The sequence below is a fragment of the Emys orbicularis genome, chromosome 1 (genome assembly GCF_028017835.1).
Source record: "Emys orbicularis isolate rEmyOrb1 chromosome 1, rEmyOrb1.hap1, whole genome shotgun sequence".
In the NCBI taxonomy this organism is placed as follows: Eukaryota; Metazoa; Chordata; order Testudines; family Emydidae; genus Emys; species Emys orbicularis.
The window spans coordinates 365,903,606-365,925,463 of NC_088683.1; the positions used below are offsets into that span (position 1 = coordinate 365,903,606).

General features: G+C 51.2%; 1 protein-coding gene across 1 annotated transcript; it reads left to right on the forward strand.

The window, feature by feature from the left end:
* The first annotated feature begins 4,066 nt into the window (after positions 1-4,066).
* Positions 4,067-5,017, forward strand: LOC135873484 (olfactory receptor 51G2-like). The gene has a single exon (XM_065398010.1). The coding sequence runs from the start codon at positions 4,067-4,069 to the stop codon at positions 5,015-5,017; it is 951 nt and encodes a 316-aa protein (XP_065254082.1).
* Positions 5,018-21,858: the final 16,841 nt, after the last annotated feature.

A 21,858-nucleotide genomic window follows, 5' to 3' on the forward strand; every position in this document is an offset into this window, starting at 1 on the left:
TGCCATTGGCTGTGACGGGGTTAAAGCTGGTGCACACGAAGCCAAGCAGCTGAGGTTCCCTGATGTCCAAGTGGCCCCCAAGGGAATGTGCAGGCATGCTTCATAAAGGCAGCTGCCTCCCTATCTTAACAGACACTGCCTGCTGCCTGTGTAACCTACCTGATGACACTTGTCCTTTAGGGTGAAAACCTCTGGTGTCAGCGGCTCCTTGTTTAGCAGGAATTGGGTACGTTGGCAGGTTTCACTATCTTTAAGATGCAAAGTGAAGGGGAAAGGCTGCAAGCTGTTTCCATTTGCAGATATTCTGTGCAGCGGCAGAGGACTCAGCTGGGTTCTCAGAGTGACTCATTGTCAGGGGCTGGAGGGCAGGCAGCAGTAGGTAGCTTGGGAATCCCTCCCCTACATCTGCCCATGCTCCAAGGTGGGTTATTCAAGCTACACAGAAATCTAACACTCAAAGCAAACTCGGAGTGTTAAAACTCCAGTGCCCCAAGTCACCTCAGGTGTATTTGCTCATGGAAATTTAATCAGCAAACCCATTTTCAAAGGGTTTTCTCTCCGGGTTGATTGTGAAGGCAGGAATTCAGATTGCGTTGCTCTGTGGCAACAGGTCAGATGAGGCATATTTCTGTTTCCTGACTGGCTGAAGGCTCCAGCACTTCTACACGGTAGGTACCCTTCACAGTTACAGGGCTACCTGCATCTCTGCCCCCTCTCTGGTCTCTGAGTGAAAGACATCAGGAATCGTACCCTGCCCTTTCATGGGGCGGACTTCCACCATTCTCCCACCCTCAGACTGGGCTCTGGGCTACAGCACATTCTGGGGGGACTGTGCTTGGCCAGCAGGTCCCAGTGGGTTCGGGACCTGTGGTTCTTCCCTTTGTGAGCATGTGACTAATGCTGAGACGAGTGATCAGTCAGCCTTCTTGAACCAGACACTCTTTAATCTGAACAGTAGGAATAAAGCATAACATGGGGGAATAAGAGGGTTTTTTAAACACTAGTCAGTACATGTCTGTGACCCCAAGCCCTCCCACTCTGATGGGGTCACAGGCAGTCAGAGAGGCTTCATATTTCCCCAGCAGTGTCTGTGTATATCAGCCTGAACAGCCTCTCAGCAACAGCTGCCCCACATATGGACAGACTCCCAGCGCTGGCAATACAGGCTGTGTAACGTGGCTGGAGCCTGGAAATAACCAGGTGTTGGAGTTACTATGTACTAGAGAGTGATATATATACTGATCCCAATGCCTGTAACTACTCCAGATACAGTCTTCAGACTGACAGAACAGAACCCGAGGAAAACCCGTCAGCTATTAAGTCAGGGACAGAGGACCTACTAGGCTTTTGTTTGCTGACAAGCGACTGAATGAGGGCGGAGACGCTGTGATCTTTTCAGGTTGTGAAGAAATCTAGATGACAGACGGTATATTTTATGTCCCACTTTAACCTGAGAAATCATCTCTGAAAGAAGATCACAGGGGAAATGATTGGTGGACATCTGTGTACTAAAGTACAGATGTGTAGATGTTATGCCAAAACTTTTCATTCTAATACAAATATTAGAAACCAAACTTTAGTGAAATGAATGAGTATTCAAAGCCAGCAGCAGAGTTGTTGGAATCTCTACAGGAAGGAGCAGGGGTAACTTTACTGCTTAATGGCTTTGGCTTTAGAAAGTATTTCAGAAGTACTCCACATACTGTTTGCACTGGGTTTGTGCTATTAACCCTTTGTTCAGTGAACAGTTGTATAATTCCATCACCTGTTAACTAACCAGTAGCTGTTTCCAATACTTACATTCAGGGTCAAGAACACAATCCCTCTGCAATACCTGCGCAACACTTTCCAAAAAGTAAAGTCATGAGAGAACAGAACTGCTGGTCTCTGTTTCAGCAGAGTACAGCTCAGGTGCAGAAAAGGGGAGTGTAATAGTGGCTGTACGTAATTTACGCCCATCATCACTTACACAAGCATGGCTGAAGAAACTTGCACACTCAACCAGATATTAGTACAAACCTAGTGTTTTCACTATTCGCCCATATGTGACTGTAGAAGGGTCCAGACTCACCCCTGCGGCGCCTCCTGCTGGTCATCCAGGGAATTAGCTCACCAGCCTATGGAGCGCCCTCTGCAGGCCGGTGATCCACCTTGTCCTCTGCACTGGACCCTGTGTCCCTCCCAGGACCCCAGTGCCCCTTGCTCTGGGTGCTGCCCCCGGCAATACCCACTCACACGCTAGGTCTCCCCTCCCAGGGGATCCCCCACCCACTAACCCCACCTCACCTCAGGATAAGGCCACTGCCAGTCCCCATCTAGCCCCCACTCTCTGGGGCAGACTGCAGTATAGGCCACTCGTCATCGGCAAGGTTGGGTTTGGACCTGCTGCCTTAGCCTAGCCCTGGGCTGCCCTCTGCAACCCCTAGTACCTCCTGGCCTAACACTAGGCCGCAGCCTGGGGCTTTCCAGGCTGGAGCTCCCCAGCTCCTCAGCCTTTTCCCAGCCCTGCTCCACTCAGGTACCCTGTCTCTGCTCCCTGCAGCCAGCCCTTCTCCCTCTGAAGGCAGAGAGAGACTCCTTGGGCTCCTGGCTCCGAGCCTTCTTATACAGGCAGGGCCAGCTGGGGCCTGATTGGGGTGTGGCCCAGCTGTGGCTACTTCCCCAATCAGCCCAGTAGCTTTTCCCTTTGCCCCAGCCATCTGCCAGGGCTGTTTTAAACCCCTCAGACATGAGCGGGGTAGCCACCCCGCTACAGTGACGCTAACCCCACATCTGCCCAAATGAAGTAAATGTCTGTATTAGCTTGTAACTTTCCAAATATCTACAGACCATCTCATGGGGAGAGGATGCAAGTCCTGTGAGGATGAAGAGAAGGCTGTAGGATGATTGAACTCTCTGGATTCAGTCAACATAGGTCAGGCAAAGAACTTCAGCTCTTCTTGGGGGGATTTTTCGGGGTCAGAGTATATCACCGGGAGCATTTGGTAAGGGAAAGTTAACAGAGACCAGTTCTGATTGAATTTATACATGTAAATCTGGAGCGATGCCGTTCAAGTCAATGTTATTGAATTAAGAATTTGTGCCTAAGAATGTATCTCATGTAGTGCAAAGAGGCAGTTGCTTAATTTGGATTCTCAGGACTTGAGAATATAAAAAAGTATATATAATGAGGCAATAAAATACATTTATAAATAGCTTCAGTGCAGGACAGATAAATACAATGACAGTTTTCCCCATGCACTTCCCATGTGTTCGCATACATCTCATGATAAAATGGACCACACTCAGAAGTGGGGGGCCAGAAAGAGTGTCTGTGGGAAGGTTACAGTTGTAAAATCACACAGTGCTCAAGTAGGCTGTGGAACTCCCAGCCACAAGATATCAGTTGGGCCAAGAGTTTGGTAGGATTCAAAGAGGGACTGGATGTTTATATAGATAACCTGAAAATCCAATTAGAATAGTGAGGATAGTTTCAAAAACTCTTCAATGACCTCTAAAACTTCCTGATTTGCATCGCAAAATTTGTCTAATTAGTGGGTGGGGGTTATTTCAAAGCTCCCTATTGCAGGGCAGGTTCTACTTCCTCCGAAGCATCTGGAACTGGCCACTGGATACTAGGCTAGATCAGTGGTTCTCAAACTATTGTACAGGTGACCCCTTTCACATAGCAAGCCTCTGATTGTGACCCACCTTATACATTAAAAACACTTGTTTATATATTGAAAAACATTATAAATCCTGGAGGCAAAGCGGGGTTTGGGGTGGAAGATGACAGCTCGCGACCCCCCCCCATATAAAACCTCACAACCCCCTGAGGGATCCCGACCCCCAGTTTGAGAACCTCTGGGCTAGATGGACCATGGGTCTGATCCACTCTGGCAATGCCTATCTTCCTGTTTGTTGTGTAAATCCAAGACTAGGTTTTTGCTGATCTTCCTTGAGCTCCTGGGAATCTCTAGACTTGCACGGAGAGCAGAAAGATGTCTCGCTAAATGTCATCTCATCTCCTGTTCTTTCTCCTTTCAGGAAGGAAAGTTCAGAACTCCTCGGACCTGCCCAGTACATTATGTCAGCTGTCAATGACACCAAATTCAAATCTGCAGTGTTCCTTCTCACCGGGATACCTGGGCAGGAAAACGTCCATCTCTGGATCTCTATCCCCTTCTGCTTAATGTATGTTATTTCGATAGTAGGAAATTCATTCATTCTGTTCATTATAAAAACAGATCCAAGCCTCCATGAGCCCATGTACATTTTCCTTTCCATGTTGGCCATCACTGACTTTGGGTTATCGATGTCTACCATGCCAACGACACTGGGTATATACTTGCTTAATTCTAGAGAGATCAGCCTCAATGCCTGTTTTGCCCAGCTGTTCTTCATCCACTTGCTTAAATGCATTGAATCATCTGTGCTCTTGTTGATGGCCTTTGACCGCTTCATCGCAATCCGTGACCCGCTGAGATATGCTTCCATCTTAACCCTGCCGAGAATAGGCAAGATAGGACTGGTGTGTTTTCTAAGAGGGGTGGCTGTAATACTCCCAATCCCTTTTCTCCTTCAACGGTTACAATATTGTCGATCTAATGTCCTCTCCCATTCCTACTGCATAAACCAGGAGGTCATGAAGATGGCTTGTTTGGATATCAAAGTAAACAGCATCTATGGCTTGTCTGTTCCACTCTTGACAGTGGGGCTGGACTCGCTGCTCATCCTCCTCTCTTATGTGATGATCCTCAAAACAGTGCTGAGCATCACGTCCCATGCGGAGTGTCTTAGGGCCCTGAACACCTGCGTGTCCCACCTCTGTGCCGTCCTGCTCTTCTACATGCCAATGACGGGCCTGTCTGTGATACACAGATTCGGGGAAGGATCTTTTCCCTTGCTTCAGACTCTCCTGGGTTATATCTACCTGCTCGTCCCACCCCTGATGAACCCAATTGTGTACAGCGTGAAAAGCAAACACCTGCGTGAGAGGATAATCAGGGCATTCATCAACATCCGGCTCCAGGGCTGATGAAGTGATAGACAAAAAATACAGGCCACCTATTCCATCCTGGACCCTTAAATCTGAGATGACATGAGCTACTGATCTCCATTATGTAGAGACAGGTTCAGACAGGGTCTAAGGCCTGGAGCAATGGGAGAGCGGCTGGTGAGGGAGGAGAGGTCACTGCGGGAAGGAGACCAAGGCAGGCCGCAGCATTTAAAAAGTGACTTTGTTTGTGGAGAGCCAGGGAACCGGTGGGATATTGGTCAAAAAAGAGCCGCATCAGTGTCTGCTCTCACCTCAGAATTCCTCTTGATACAGTCAATAAAGAGAAGGGATGTGGATGTTGTTTTCCATTACACTTGGCCTGTCACTGTCCCATCTCTGGTTAAACATTCACAGGCTATGAAAAACGGTGCAGAGTTGTTCTACTGTTGCAGTCCTGGCCCTTCCTGACCGCTCTGGGTGCTGCATGATCCTTGGGGGCTGCACCAGCTGTGGACAGGGGCTGTTCAAGGGGCACAGACACCCATCATCCCCCTATACCCTCAGCCAGGTGTTTGTGACTGAGTCATGTGAGACCCATGTTTAACACAGGAGCCCCAGGAGATGCCATTCAGGCAAACCATCTACCCCCATTGATGTCTCTGCACACAGCACACCTCTGAGCCCACTTCCCACCAAGGCAGAGCTGCCTGTGTGAGTGAGGTTCTGATACACAGGAGACCTGGCAAGAGACTGAGGCCCAGGTTCCCTCATCCTCCCCTCCATTTGTGTTGCCCCAGCAATGAAACGGAGTGGAAATAGTCCTCATCTCCCCAACAGAGGCACAGCTAGTGCCTAACCCCTTTCTATTAAAAATGTGCCTGGCCTTTCTTATCCAGCATGTGCATGTCTCATGTCTGAAGAAGAGGAAGAGACCCTCTGAGCGGTACCGCAAGAACCAGTGATTCTTCGAGACAGTCACTGCTATATCCGGCTGTCTGTGGTGAAACCCCGTTTCTTACAACAGGAGGCTTTGTAGCCCAGTTCAGAGGGGCACAGTGTCTCTGCCACTGATGTACTGTGTGACTAGAAATATCTACTAACTAACCCTCAATACCTTTGTTTGTGGGAGCGCCGCTTGACATATGGCCAGCAGCGCCCGCTCCTGGGATTTTACTGGGAGTCTCACTGCAGAAAAGCTAGAAAACTAGGGCTGTTGATTAATCACAGTTAACTCACACGATTAACTCAAAAATTAATTGCGTTTAAACATTAATCATGATTAATCACACTTTTTATTGCACTGTTAAACAATAGAATACCAAATGAAATGTATTAAATAGTTTGGATGTTTTTCTACTTTTTCACATATATTGTATTCTGTGTTGTAATTGAAATCAAAGTATATATTTTTATTGTAAATATTTGCACTGTAAAAATGATAAACAAAAAATATAGGATTTTTTCAATTCACCTCATAGAAGTCCTGTAGTATAATCTCTTTCTTGTGAAAGTGCAACTTACAAATGTAGATTTTATTTGTTAAATAACTGCACTCAAAACCAAAACAACATAAAACTTCAGAGCCTATAAGTTCACTCAGTCCTAGTTCTTGTTCAGCTAATTGCTAAGACAAACAAGTTTCTTTACATTTACAGGAGATGATGCTGCCTGCTTCCTAATTACAATGTCACCAGAAAGTGAGAACAGGAATGTGCATGGCACTTTTGTAGCCGGCATTGCAAGGTATTCACGTGCCAGATATGCTAAACATTCCTATGCCCCTTCATGTTTCGGCCACCATTCTAGAGGACATGCTTCCATGCTGATGACGCTCATGAAAAAAATAATGTGTTAATTAAATTTGTGACTGTACTCCTTGGGGGAGAATTGTGTGACCCCTGTTCTGTTTTACCCACGTTCTGCCATATATTTAATGTTATAGCAGTCTCGGATGATAACCCAAAACATGTTGTTCATTTTAAGAACACTTTCACTGCAGATTTTAAAAAAACGCAAAGGAGGTACCAATATGAGATTTCTAAAGATAGCTACAGCATGCTACCCAGGGTTTAAGAAGGGATTTCTTGTTTGTGTATGAAAACTTTGTGGACTGCTTGTATCATCAATCAGGGTGACAAACTGCCAATTCATATCCTATTTATTTAGTTTATTAGGCTCAGTTCACAACTCTGTTTATTTGCTAGGTAATCTGCTTTGATCAGTTTGCTATCACTTATAATCACTTAAAATATCGTTCTTTTGTTAATAAACTTGTTCTACGTTTTATCATAACCAGTGTGTTTTGAATGATGTGTTTGGGAAAATTGCAGCTCTGTAAACAAAGTCTGTTGCATATCTCTCCCACATTGAGGGGAAAGCAACCTATATTAATGAGTTTGCATTTTACAGATCCCTGTGCAGTGCAAGATGGTGTAATTCTGGCTTTATACTCCAGGAAGGGTGCAAGTCTGGGGAGCTGGGAAATTAGCTCTTCTCTCCTGTTTGTCCTTGAGTGGCTTAAGTAAAGCACTCAGGTAAATCAGTTGGGTGTGCGCGCCACCTGCTGTTGTGTTGGTTGATAACAGGACCTGGAGAGGCTGGCTATGTCATCAGCATAGCAGTGTGAGAGAAGCCAGCCCAGCTGAATGGTTAGGGGTTCAGCGGTTCCACTGGCTCCCAGACTGCACCCCGGGGATGACAACTGATCACAGTGGTGCAGCAAGCAGTGTGGAATGCATAGCTTGCTGTTCTGCATTAGATTTGCACTTCATACAGTGGTGGAGATTATAAGTCAGATTTATGTCAGGTGGCTTGAGATCTGTCAAAGAGGTTTCCACTTTGTTATTATCTCTTTGCTTACTTTGGAAAAGGGAAGTAGGGTCAGAAAAGCAGGAAAATGAGTGAGCGTGAAACTGTTGTGAAATTGGAGCTGTGCAGATTGCAGGCAGAAGAAAAAGAAGAGGAACATAAAAGACTTTTGGAGTTAAAAGAATTCCAGATAAAAGATATGGAGACTCAGAAGCAACCTGAAGCAGCTGCACACCTGAGAATTTTGGAACTCAGACAGCCAGAAATTGAGTAAAAGAAACTAGCCATGGAACTGCCAGGAAAAGAAATGGAGAAGGAAAGAGAGAAAAAGCATCTGTGCCAGGAACAGCAGTAGCAGTTTGGGTATGTGGGAGGGGGCTCAAGGCTAGGGGCAGGGGGTTGTAGTGCAGGGTGACTCTTACCTCAGGGTCTGGGGAAGCCTGTCTCCCACTGTCATGTACCTGCAGCTCCTAGAAGGAGGGGCCAGGGGGCTCCGTGTGCTGCTTGCACCCACAGCTCCTATTGGCTGCAGTGCCCATATGCGCAGGAGCTGCAGGGACACATGCAGGTGGGTAGGTAGCCTGTCAGCCCTACCAACCCCCACGCCCCACCACCAGCGCGGCGCTGCCTTCCCCCCCACTCCAGCACCAGCGGGGTTCCCGGGCCATGTGTCACAGCAGCCGGCCCCCCTCCCAGCAACAGCAGTGGTCCCAGACCATCACCCCCAGCACCTGCGGTGCTCCCGGATGACCCTCCCACCCCCCGGGCACCCACAGCCCTGCACCCAAGTTTTAGGTAGGGGTACATATTAAAAGTCATATACAGGTCATGGGCCATGAGTTTTTGTTTACTGTGAGAGATCTGTCCATGACTTTTACTAAAAATACCTGTGACTAAAATATAGCCTTACTGATGGCTCATAAACAAAGACAATGGACCATGGAAGAGCTTAGCCTTCCTGTGAACATTTCCGCCAGCCCATCAGTAATGGCTGCTATGACTCAGCAGGGCATCCAAGGACATTGGACCAGACCATGTGATACTGAACTCCCTTTTGGTACCTATATTTTTCCACACTCTGGGCTGGGAACTTGTCTTGAAACAGAGGGTCCCCACCCTATGTATAAACTATATAAGGTTGGGAGTGACATTATTTCTTGGACTCACTCCCCACACAAGAGACCTCCTCAGAACACCTGAGGAAGAAAGATGACCCAGTGGAAATGATTGTCCCAGGCTAAAGGGATTTCTAGCCTGTGCCTGGAAACTTGGTGGGCTGCTTGTATCATCACATATCATCACTTAAAATACATGTTTTTTTGTAGCTAATAAATTTGATTTATGCTTTATCTTTATCAGCAGGTTTTGAATAAAGTGTCTTTCGAAAATCTTAGCTCTGTGTACAAATGCTGTTGCATATCTTTCCCACATCAATGGGAAAGTGACCTTTATTAATGAGCTTACACTGTACAGACACCTGGGTTATACTCCAGCAAGGGTGCACAGCAGGATAGCTGGAAATTGGCTGTTATCTCCTGCCTGTCTTTGAGTGGCTTAGGTAAAGCACTCAGGCAGCACACTTGGGTGTGTGGCCCCACGTGCATCATGCTAGGTATAACAGAGATTGCAGAGACTGGCAGTGTTACCAAGAAAGCAGTGTAAGATTGGCCAGACAAGTTGGAGGGTTGAGGGGCACAGCGGTTCCCATGGCTCCCATACTACACCCCTGGGGTGACAATCTGTCACAGTGCTCTGTGTCACTAAACTTCCTGAGTTCATCAATAATCTACATGGACTCCAGGGAGATTACTAATGAACCCAGGAAGATGAGTACCATATACTGCCTCGTCAGCCACACTGGAAAATTCATGGTGCATAATAATAAGCAAAAACTTCCCTGGGCAAACCCCACAACTGTGGCCGGCGGCCACAGCTGCACCAGGGGAGACTTAGCCTGTCCTCTCCAATTATATCTGCCACCCATGGTTCCCAACATTCTATTTGCATTTTTTTTGACTGCTGCTGCACATCGGTGCATCTTTCCAGAGAACTGTCCACAATGACTCCAAGATCTCTTTCTTGAGTGGTAACAGCTAATTTGGAAACATCATTTCACAGGTATAGTTGGGATTATGTTTTCCAATGTGCATTACTTTGCATTTATCTACACTGAATTTCATCTACCATTTTGTTGCCCAATCACCGAGTTTTGTGAGATCCCATCGTAACTCTTTGCAGTTTCTTCTAAAACCTCTGTGATGAGTTCTCACCCCTGGGTTGCAGTCTAGGAGCTGGTGGAACTGCTGAGGCCCCTAATACTTCAGCTGGGCTGGCCTCTCTCACACTGCTCTGCTGGTGACACAGCCAGACTCTCCAGGCCCTGTTATCACCCCACATGACAGCATGTAGCAGTACAAACCCAGTGCTTTACATAAGCCACTCAAGGACAAATAGGATACAACAGCCAATTTCCCATCTCCTCAGCCTTGCACCTTTTCTGGAGAATAAACACAGAATTCTACCATCTTGTACTACACAGGAATCTGTACAATGAAAACTCATTAATATAGGTCACTTTCCTCTCAGCATAGGATAGATATGCAACAGCTTTTATTTACAGAGCGACAATTTGGATCCCCAAGAGAAATTGGAGGTTTCTCATCTCCCTTTCCCAAGTAACATAAATGAAGGTTTCACTGACTGAGACTATGGCTGCATTCTGGGTTTGGAATAGTGTAAACCTCCCAACCAGTCCATGGCTGGGCTATTGTGTCCAAGAGTAACATCTTTCCATCTCTGTACAGCCCCCTCCACACTGTTCAATGCCCCCTTAAGCAGATCCTGTGGGAAGTGGCTATTGTTGCAGGCCCTGGTAGAACATCGCTAATGAATCTGTGCTACCACAGACCTGGAGAGGTTCCTAGAGTAGTTGCGGAGGCACAGAGATTGTGGGTGGGCCTAGCTAGCAGTGGATCACTGAGATCTGTGCATAACTTTGGATCCTGGATCCCTTTTCATTCCTCAGGGAGAAGGGAAGGGACCTTTCCTATTGGAACAATCCGAGGGATATTTCCATGTAGGGAGCTGTAGTGAGCCGGTGTGGTACCCCTCCATCTCCGACAGGGCCGAGCTTCCTCCAATCCCAGCGTGGGCAGAGCCACCGGGTCCGGGGCCCGCCCCTCCGAGGTCACGGCCCCGACCCGAAAGTATAAAAGCCCGCCAGCAGAGCTCAGTGAGGCCCAGACCTCCAGAGAGAGCAAACGTCCCGGGCCGAGCTCCCGCTTGGGAGACAGTCGCAGGCCGCGAGCCGCCTGCTACCCCCCCGCGCCGGTCAAGCCTACCTCTCGCCAGGTACCCCGAGGAGGACTGGCCCAGCCTGCCCCGGACCCGTTACCCCGAGGAGGACTGGCCCAGCCTGCCCCGGACCAGCTGCCCCGAGGAGGAGCCAAGCCTGCCCCATGCCAGCTACCGTGGGGGAGAGCTGCCGGACCGGTCCCCAAGCCCCGCACCCGAGGAGCCGATGCTGCTGGACTGGCCCGAACCCGGCATCGCCGCCGAGGTAAGCCCCGAGGGGGAACAAGGAAGTAGCCCGAGGGTAGCCGACCCCGGTCAGGCTGCAGAGGCCTGTGAGCCGATGTTAGTGTGTTTTGGTCAGGATACCCCACTGACCGGCAGCGACAGTAACCGCTGCTAGGGCCCCGGGCTGGAACGCAGTGGAGTGGGTGGGCCTGCGTTCCCCCCTGCCACCCCGCACGGGTGGCAGGCTTCCCCCTCACCCGACGCTCAGGTGTAGGGCCTGAGTTCCTTAACTGCTGGATTGCTCAACCCCTGCCCCAAAGGGCTTGAGCTGTGACTGTGTGTGCCCTGCCCTGACCCAGGGCCTGGGCCCCTTAACCGCTTGTCTGCTCAGTCCCTGCACCAGAGGGCCTGAGCTCCTTAACTGCTTGTCTGCTCAGCCCCTGCACCCAAGGGCCTGAGCTCTCCTGCCAGCCAGGAGACCCGGACGGGGCTCCCCGTTCCACCCTGCCAGTAAGGCTGACCAAGATGGGACCACAGGATGACCCGGAAGCCTTCCAAGTGACTTTCGAGAGAGTCACACACGTTGCCGGGTGGGCGCAGGACCAGTGGGCTACCCTCCTGGCACCATACCTGACTGGGACGGCGCAAACCGTCTACCGGGGCCTGTCCGTGGAGGAGGCACGAGATTATGCCCGGGTAAAGGCAGCGATATTAGACGCCTTAGACATTAGCCCCGAAACCTTCCGACTGCGGTTCTGGGCCCTGTCCTACACCCCGGGTGCCTGGCCTCGGTTGGTGGCCCAGGAGCTGAGGGACCAGTGCCAACGATGGCTACAACCTGAGAGGCGGAGCCCCGAGGAGCTCGCCGAGCAAGTTCTGTTGGAGCAGTTCATTCACATCCTCCCGTCCCGGGGAAGGGCTTGGGTCCTCCGCCACCGGCCTCCAACTGTAGCAGCTGCCGTCACCCTCATGAAGGACTTCCTGGCGGCCGAAACCCCGGTGGGGCCGGGTATGCGGGGTCATCCACCGGGGCTCAATCGCCTCAACCCCGAGAGATGGACGAACCCCCGAATCGAACTACGGAATCCCCCGGGGGGTCACTAGCCTCGGTATCGACGTCACGAGGGGGCCCCTTGGCCTGCCCCCATGGGACCTGAGAGCGGGACTGGCCGTGGCCCATGGAGTCCCCCTAAGAACCCAGTGCTGGGCCCTGCCAGACCCGGGCGACCGGAAATCGGACCCTGTTTCTCCTGCGGGAAGCGTGGGCATCTCCAACGTGACTGCACGGAGATGGACTGCAGCTTTGGGCACGTCTGCGCCGGGGAGAACCGTGCTCGACCCCCGCAGGCCGCCAAGGTCACCGTGCCCGTCGTTGTGGGAGGTTCCCAGACCCGAGCCCTGGTTGACTCCGGCTGTGGACAGACCTTAGTCCGCCAAAGCCTGGGCGTCCCTGAAGACCCCCAGCTGGGGAACATCCTCCTGCAGTGCATCCATGGGGATGTCCACCCGTATGCCAGTGCCCGAGTACCACTGACCGTTGGCGGGGTCATGCGGACCATGGTGGTGGGCCATGCCCCGCGACTTGCCTACCCCGTGATCTTGGGGCGGGACTGGCCAGAATTCCCGAGCATCCTAGGCTCCCATGCACAGGAGACTCCCGATATCACCCCTGCCTTGGAAGGGGATTGCCGCGAGACCCCTCCGGAGGAGACTGACGAGGCGGGACATCGGAGCCAGGAAGGGGAGCCTAAAGAGCTCCCACTAATACCGACAGACGACCCTCAGGTCGCTACTGACTTCTGCCGGGACCAGAGGGAAGATCCCACCCTGAGCAGGGCCTATGAACAGTTGGCCGCGGTAGACGATGCGCTGATTGATCCCGCCCGGGCCAAAGGATGGCCCCGGTTCGAACTACGACGGGATCGCCTCTATCGGGTCGACCGCGATTCCCGCACCGGGGAGGTCCAGAGGCAACTGATGGTGCCCCGGTGCCACCGTCGGGCGGTGATGAGGCTCGCCCACGATGTCCACGCCGCCGGGCACCTGGGTCAAGAGAAGACCCTCGCACGGATTCTCTCCCGGTTCTTCTGGCCGGGAGTGCACCAAGAGGTGCGAAACTACTGTACCTCCTGTCCCGAGTGCCAGCTGGCTGCTCCCCCACGAACAGCCCCCGCCCCACTAGTCCCTATGCCCATTATGGAAACCCCGTTTGAGCGGGTGGCTATGGACTTGGTGGAACCCCTCCCGAGGAGCCGGGCCGGGTTTTTGTATATCCTGGTCATAGTGGACTACGCGACCCGTTTTCCGGAAGCCATCCCACTCCGGAGTATCGCTGCAAGGGCCATCGCTGACGAGCTCGTCAAGGTCTTCCCCCGCGTGGGCCTGCCCCGGGAGATCCTCACCGACCAGGGCACCAATTTTACCTCCCGGTTACTACGACAGGTCTGCCGGCTTCTTGGAATTAAACAGCTGCGCACCTCGGTATACCACCCACAAACCGACGGCCTAGTCGAGTGATTCAACCGTACCCTGAAGGACATGCTGCGCAAGTTCTCCCCGGAGGACCTGCGCCACTGGGACCAGTTGATCCCGCCATTGCTCCTGGCCGTCCGTGAGGTGCCCCAAACCTCCACCAAATTCTCTCCCTTCGAGCTGTTATACGGCCGTCGGCCTAGAGGCCTGCTGGATCTCATGAGAGAGACCTGGGAACAAGCCCCGTCACCTACTCAGGGCCTTTTCCAATACGTTCTCCAGCTACAGGGACGCCTAGCACATGCTGGAAATCTCGCTCGGGAGAATCTGAAGGCCACACAGGAGGCCCAAGCCCAAACCTATAACCGAGCGGCCCAAGTCCGCGAGTTCCAGCCGGGAGACAAGGTTCTCCTTCTCTTACCCTCCAGTGAGTCCAAACTACTGGCGCGATGGCAGGGACCGTATGCGGTGATCCGGAAGGTTGGGGCGGTCACCTATGAGATCAACCAGCCCAACGGCCGAAAAAAAGTCCAGCGCTATCACGTGAACCTCTTGAAACCCTTGAGGGAGTGGGAAGGCCTCCTGATTAATCCCTGTCCGCCCGAACCCGAGTTGAGGCCTCGGGTTACACCGGCCGAGGACGTTGGCACCCCGCAGCTCGGAGAGTCCTTGACTGTGGAGCAGCGGAAACAGACTGAGTGCCTCCTGCGGGCGTTCCGCGGGACGTTCACCGACCAGCCGGGTTACACGACCCTCGTTTTTCATAACATTCAGACGGAGCCGGGGGTAGTAATCCACGAGTCAACGAGACCACTTCCCTATCATATGCGCCAGGTCGTCGAGGAGGAAGTACGAGCGATGCTGGAGCTGGGCGTCATTGAACCATCCCAGAGCGAGTGGCGCAGCCCGGTAGTCCTGGTTCCCAAGCCGGACGGCACCCAGTGCTTTTGCATCGATTTTCGCCGGGTTAACTCCATCTCGAAGTTCGATGCCTACCCCATGCCCAGCGTAGATGAGCTGCTGGACCGGTTAGGCAAGGCCCGCTTCCTCACGACCCTGGATCTGTGCAAAGGGTATTGGCAGATTCCCCTTGACCCCATGTCCCAGGAGAAAACTGCTTTTGCAACCGCCTCCGGCCTCTACCAATTCACCCGGATACCCTTCGGTCTCCATGGGGCCCCTGCGACGTTCCAGCGACTCATGGACCGCCTCCTGCTTCCCCACTGCGAATACGCGGCCGCCTACTTGGACGATGTAGTCATTTATAGTGACCGGTGGGAGAGCCACCTGGAGAGGGTAGCAGCTGTCCTGAGGTCCCTGCGAGCTGCCGGGTTAACCGCCAACCCAAAGAAATGCCGTATCGGGTGGCAGGAGACCACCTACTTGGGCTACACGATTGGGGGAGGACAAGTGAAGCCGCTTGTCGGGAAGGTCCAAGCCTTGGCAGCATGCCCACCACCCACTACAAAGCGACAGGTACGCCAATTTCTGGGACTGGCGGGCTATTATCGACGGTTTATCCCCGACTTTGCCTCCATTGCGGCCCCTTTGATGGAGCTCCTCACTAAAACCAGTCCCAGACGGGTGGAATGGACCCCGGAATGTGACAGCGCCTTCCGGGCCCTCAAGGACTGTCTCTGTCGTGAACCGGTCCTGTACAGCCCCGACTTTGACCGAGGGTTTATCCTCCAGACCGATGCCTCGGAGGTAGGACTAGGGGCATTCCTGTCTCAGGAGGTGGATGGGGAGGAACACCCCGTCATATATCTCAGCCGAAAACTGTTCCCGCGGGAAAGACACTACGCGGTAATAGAAAAGGAGGCCCTGGCGGTTAAATGGGCCTGTGACGCCCTACGTTATTACATCCTGGGGGCCCCCTTCACATTGGTCACGGACCATGCCGCGCTTCGGTGGTTGGCCCGAATGAAGAGTAATAATATGCGGTTGATGCGGTGGTACCTGGCGTTACAGCCCTATGCGTATACCATCCGCCATAGGGCCGGTAAAGACCACGCCAACGCGGACTTTCTGTCCCGCATGGGAGAGTTAGACGGGTCCGGCCCCGAGGGATGGGAACCGGCCTTGGAGGGGGGGGGGGTATGTAGTGAGCCGGTGTGGTACCCCTCCGTCTCTGACAGGGCCGAACTTCCTCCAATCCCAGCGTGGGCGGAGCCACCGGGTCCGGGGCCCGCCCCTCCGAGGTCACGGCCCCGACCCGAAAGTATAAAAGCCCGCCAGCAGAGCTCAGTGAGGCCCAGACCGCCAGAGAGAGCAGACGTCCCGGGCCGAGCTCCCGCTTGGGAGACAGCCGCAGGCCGCAAGCCGCCTGCTACCCCCCCGCGCCGGTCAAGCCTACCTCTCGCCAGGTACCCCGAGGAGGACTGGCCCAGCCTGCCCCGGACCCGTTACCCCGAGGAGGACTGGCCCAGCCTGCCTCGGACCAGCTGCCCCAAGGAGGAGCCAAGCCTGCCCCGTGCCAGCTACCGTGGGGGAGAGCTGCCGGACCGGCCCCCAAGCCCCGCACCCGAGGAGCCGATACTGCTGGACTGGCCCGAACCCGGCATCGCCGCCGAGGTAAGCCCCAAGGGGGAACAAGGAAGTAGCCCGGGGGTAGCCGACCCCGGTCAGGCTGCAGAGGCCTGTGAGCTAATGTCAGTGTGTTTCGGTCAGGATACCCTACTGACCGGCAGCGACAGTAACCACTGCTAGGGCCCCGGGCTGGAACGCAGTGGAGTGGGTGGGCCTGCGTTCCCCCCTGCCACCCCGCACGGGTGGCAGGCTTCCCCCTCACCCGACGCTCAGGTGTAGGGCCTGAGTTCCTTAACTGCTGGATTGCTCAACCCCTGCCCCAAAGGGCTTGAGCTGTGACTGTTTTGTGCCCCGCCCTGACCCAGGGCCTGGGCCCCTTAACTGCTTGTCTGCTCAGCCCCTGCATCCAAGGGCCTGAGCTGTGACTGTTTTGTGCCCCGCCCTGACCCAGGGCCTGAGCTCCTTAACTGCTTGTTTGCTCAACCCCTGCCCCAAAAGGGCTTGAGCTGTGACTCTTGGTTCCCTGCCCGGATCCAGGGCCTGGGCCTCCTTAGACTGTTAATTAGCGCTCAGCCCCTGCCTAAGGGCCTGAGCTCCTGAACTGTGGGCCGCTCAGCCCCTGCGTGAAGGGACCTGAGGTTGGACTGTCTGCACTTTAGTGAGCTGCTGTGGCACCCCTCCATCTCGGAGGGTAGAGCCCCGGCACAACCCTACTACAGGAGCCTTGTGGAATCTCCCTTCCCTGGCCTGCACCCTGGGTTTGTAATGTAGGAAAGGGGGCTGCTGAGGACAAATCTGGTCCAATATGATTAATTATTGTTATTGTTATTGTTATTATTATTGTAAGCAGAGTCAGGATGAGCTCTACCCTGACATCTGGTGGTGAATTGCGGCGAGTTATGGAAAAGAACTTCAGGGGCTGATCTTGTTTGCATAGGCACACCCACCCCACCTAGCATGAGCCCACAGCAGTCCAAATGGTCGCTCTGGCTGCTGTGGGATCCCCAGTTTCTCTGTTATTGGGGCAGGAAGAATAAAGTGTTGTTACCCTGATTATGTGAATCAAGTACAGTGGAACTGTTTTATGACAAAGGGACTCGCCATCAACTAAGTAGCACTCGCTAGACAAGGGACATGGATTCCACAACCCAGTGAATTGAGAGAGAGAGAGGCTAGGGCTAGGGCCTTGTACCTGTACCTGCTGGTATGGGTGTCTTTCCAGGGCCTGAAATATCAATTGTACCTCTTTCTCTCCCCCCCCCACCCCACTGTGGAATATCAGATCTAATTTTGATTTCATTAGGAGTATAGTTACAAGCTGTTGAGCTGAATTCACTTTGGGCCATGGTGCACCAGCATTGATGCTCCCCTACTACATGCTGAAATCACTGAGTGATGTGTTAAGTAGTGGGGAGGGGCGCTGAAGATATATTCTGGAGTGGCTGGCAGATCAGTTCACGGGACGGCTGTGTGGAGCAGCTGGAGGTGAAGGCTGCAGCAGAACACCACGGAGAGGTGCGGCAGTCTGCCTTGGACCACATAAGGTGCCCTTTAAAAAATATATATAAAAACACCCCTTTGCCCCCTCCCCAATTGCTACCCAGGCTGGGAGGTAAAACTCTGCAGATAAACTTTTGAACTCTGGGGCTGCACTGACCAGGGACAGAGACTTTTGGATTGTTGGACTTTTGGGTGATTTTTGGGTTGCTGGACTTAAGACCCTGAGGGGAAAAGGAAACTGTCAAACTTACTTGGGGGTGGGTCTTTTGCTCATGGTTTGTGTTATGAATCCTCTTTGTGGTGTTTCCCCAACATAATGCTGCATTGTTTCCCTCCTTTATTAAAAGGATTTTGCTAAGCTCAGACTCTGTGCTTGCGAGAGGGGAAGTATTGCCTCTTAGAGGCCCCCGGGGGGTGGTATGTAACTGTCCCAGTCACTGGGTGGGGGCTCAAGCAGGTTTTGCACTGTATTATTGAAACGGAACCCCTAGATACTGAAACCGGCCCTTGTTGCTGCCAACTCAGATGGGCAGAAGGGTTACATTATTATTATTATTATTATTATTATTATTTTATTTCATTTCAGCTAGATCATATCTGTGATAGCATCATTATTACCACTCAGCCACCCCAAGATATCCATGTGACAAATTGGAATCATACAAACAGTGATGAAAAGCCTGTATTTCAGGAATAGATTCTCTAGCAGGGCTTGCACTGCATTCCAGTTGGGTAGCATAACCATGCACCCCCTGTGATTTGGCCTCCTGTAATTTGCCATTGGCCGTGATGAGGTTAAAGCTGGTGCACACAAAGCCAAGCAGCTGAGTTTCCCTGATGGCCAAGTGACCCCTAAGGGACATTGCAAACATGCTTCATAAAGACAGCTGTCTCCATGTCTGAACAGATACTGCCTGCTGGCCATGCAACCTCCTCTATAACTCTTTGTCCTTTAGGGTGAAGATCTCTGGTGTCAGCAGCTCCCCTCTAGCAGGAATTGGGTATGTTGGAAGGTTTCAGTATCTTTAGAATGTGCAGTGAAGGGGAAAGGCTGCAAGCTGTTTCCATCTGCAGATGTTCTGTAGTGCAGCAGAGGACTCAGCTGGGCTCTCGGCGTGACTCCATGACGGGGCCTGAGGGCAGGCAGCACTAGGTAGCTTGGGAACCCCTCCCCTAAATCTGCTTATAGTCCTCGGTGGGCTATTCAAGCTAAACAGAAATATGAGATTCAAAATGAGCTCGGAGTGTTAAAACCCCAAATCCCTGAGTCAGGATTTCTGAAGGGGTCCCATTTTTAGAGGTACCGTGTGCTTTGTGCCTGATCCTGCCAGAGGCTGAGTGCGAGGAGACCGCAAAGAATATAAGTGACTAGTTCCCCAATAGCCTCAGGTTTATTTGAAGTTGGAAATTTAATCAGCAAATGCATTTTTAAAGGTTTTTCTCCAGATTAATTGTGAATGCCGGAATTCAGAGCAGATTGCTCTGCGGTAAAAGGTCTGATGAGGCATGGAATCCCACGAACCTCCCACCCTCACTGCGGTTTGACTGTGCTTGCCCTGCGGGTCTGAGTGGGTTTGGCACCTGTGGTTCTTCCCTTTGGGAGGATGTGAGTAGTGGTGAGATGAGTGACCAGTCAGCCTTCTTGAACCAAAATATTGTTTAATATGAACTGTAGGAATAAAGTGTAACATGGGAGAATAGGAGGGTTTTCAAAAACCAGTCTGTACGCGTCTGACCCCAAGCCCTACCACTCTAATGGGGAACCAGGCAGGCCGAGGGCCTTCAAGCTTCCCCAGTGGTGTCTGTGCCTGTCAGTCTGAAGAGCTTCTCAGAAACAGCTGCCCCACCTCTTGACAGACTCCCAGAACTGACAAAACAAGCTGGGTAACATGGCTAGAGCCTGGAAATAGGCTCTTCCCAGCCTGTAGCTCTGCTGTTGTCTCTCAACCTCCCTGAAGTGCTCACTGAGAGATGGCTTTTCTTTAGCTGTTGCTTCCCTTCCTTCATGTTTTCCAGCAGCTCACTTTTCAATTAAGAAGAGCCAAACAGGTTTCACCCAATACAACCATAACATCAACATCCCAGTAGTTAACCCAATATAGCTATAAACAAACATCCCAAGAACTCGGTTTAACCTACACATTCCTTATGGAACCTCAGCTCCATATCTGTCCCAATACCATTTTAGGGTACTACTTATTTTAGGAATACTGGCCAGAGACAGTCAGAGAGAGAGAGAGAGAGAGAGAGAGAGAGAGAGAGAGAGAGAGAGAGAGCAATAGACTACTTTCCTGTGGGAAATGAAGTTCCATTTCCATGAATACTCATACATTTGATTTTGAAATCCACTTCCTGCAAACCCTCATTGTAGCTGAATAACAGCTGCTGGGGTTACTATGTACTAGAGAGTGAGAGCTCAGGGAATGAATAGTTTCTATACTGATCCCAATGCCTGTTACCACTCCGGATACAGGCTACAGACTGACAGACCAGAACCTGAGGGAAACCAGTCAGCTATTAACCCAGGGACAGAGGAGCTACAATACTGCACATACTGTTTGCAATGGGTTTGTGCTATTAACCCTTTGTTCAGTGAACAGTTGTACGATTCCTTCATCTGGTAACTGACCAGTAGCTGTTTCAAACACTACATTCAGGGTCAAGAACACAATCCCTGTGCAATACCTGTGCAAGACTTTCCAAAAAGTCCTGAAAGAACAGAACCCTGGTCTATGTTTCAGCAGAGTAGAGCTGAGGTGCAGGAATCAGGAGTGTAATATTGGCTGTATGTAATTTACACCCATCACCACTTACACGAGCATGGCTGAAGTAACTTGCAAACTCAACTGGATATTAGTGCAAACCTAGTATTTTCACTATTCACCCATATGTGACACTAACCCCACACCTGCCCAAATGAAGTAACTGTCTGTGTTAGCTTGTAATTTGCCAAATATCTACAGACTGTTACATGGGGAAAGGATGCAGGTCCTGTGAGGATGAAGAGAAGGGTGTGGGATGATAGAACTCTCTGGATTCAGTCAACATAGGCCAGGCAAAGCACTTCAGCTTAACTTGGAGGGATTTTGGGGGATTAGAGCATATCACCGTCTGAATTTAGTAAGGGAAAGTTAACAGAGCCTAGTTCTCACTGAATTTATACATGTAAATCTGGAGTGATGCCATTCAAGTCAATGTTATTGAATTAAGAACTTGTGCCTAAGAATGTATCTCATGTGCTGCAAAGAGGCAGTGGCTTAATTTGGACTCTCAGGAGTGAAGAAAATTAAAAAGTGTATAGAATGAGGCAATGAAACACGTTTATAAATAGCTTCAGTGCAGGACAGATAAATACATTGACAGTTTAACCCATGCACTTGCCATGTGTTTACACACATCTCATGATTCAATGGACCACACTCAGAAGTGGACGGCCAGAAAGAGTATCTGTGGGAAAGCCACATAGTAAAATCACACAGTGCTCAAGTAGGCTTTGGAACTCCCAGCCACAAGACATCAATGGGGCCAAGAGTTTAGCAGCATTCAAATTGGGACTGGATGTTTATATAGATAGCCAGAAAATCCAATGAGAATGGTGAGGATTGTTACAAAAACTCTTTCATGAATTCTAAATCTCCCTGATTTGCGCCACACAATTTGTCTAATTAGTGGGTGCGGGTTATTTCAAAGCTGGCTATTGCAGGGCGTCTTCCACTTCCTATGAAGGATCTAGAACTGGCCACTGGATACTAGGCTAGATGGACTATGGGTCTGATCCACTGTGGCAATGCCTATCTTCCTTTTTGTTGTGTAATTCAAAGACTATGTTTTTGCTGGTTTCAGAGTAGCAGCCGTGTTAGTCTGTATCCGCAAAAAGAACAGGAGTACTTGTGGCACCTAAGAGACTAACAAATTTATTTTAGCATAAGCTTTCGTGGGCTAGTCTCTAAGGTGCCACAAGTACTCCTGTTCTTGTTATGTTTTTGCTGATCTTCCTTGAACTCCTGGAAGTCTCTAGATTTTCACTGAGAGCAGAAAGATGTCTCGTTAAA

Excerpts from the sequence above, each read along its gene's own strand:
- LOC135873484 (XM_065398010.1), top strand. The coding sequence starts at position 4,067 with ATGTCAGCTGTCAATGACACCAAATTCAAATCTGCAGTGTTCCTTCTC.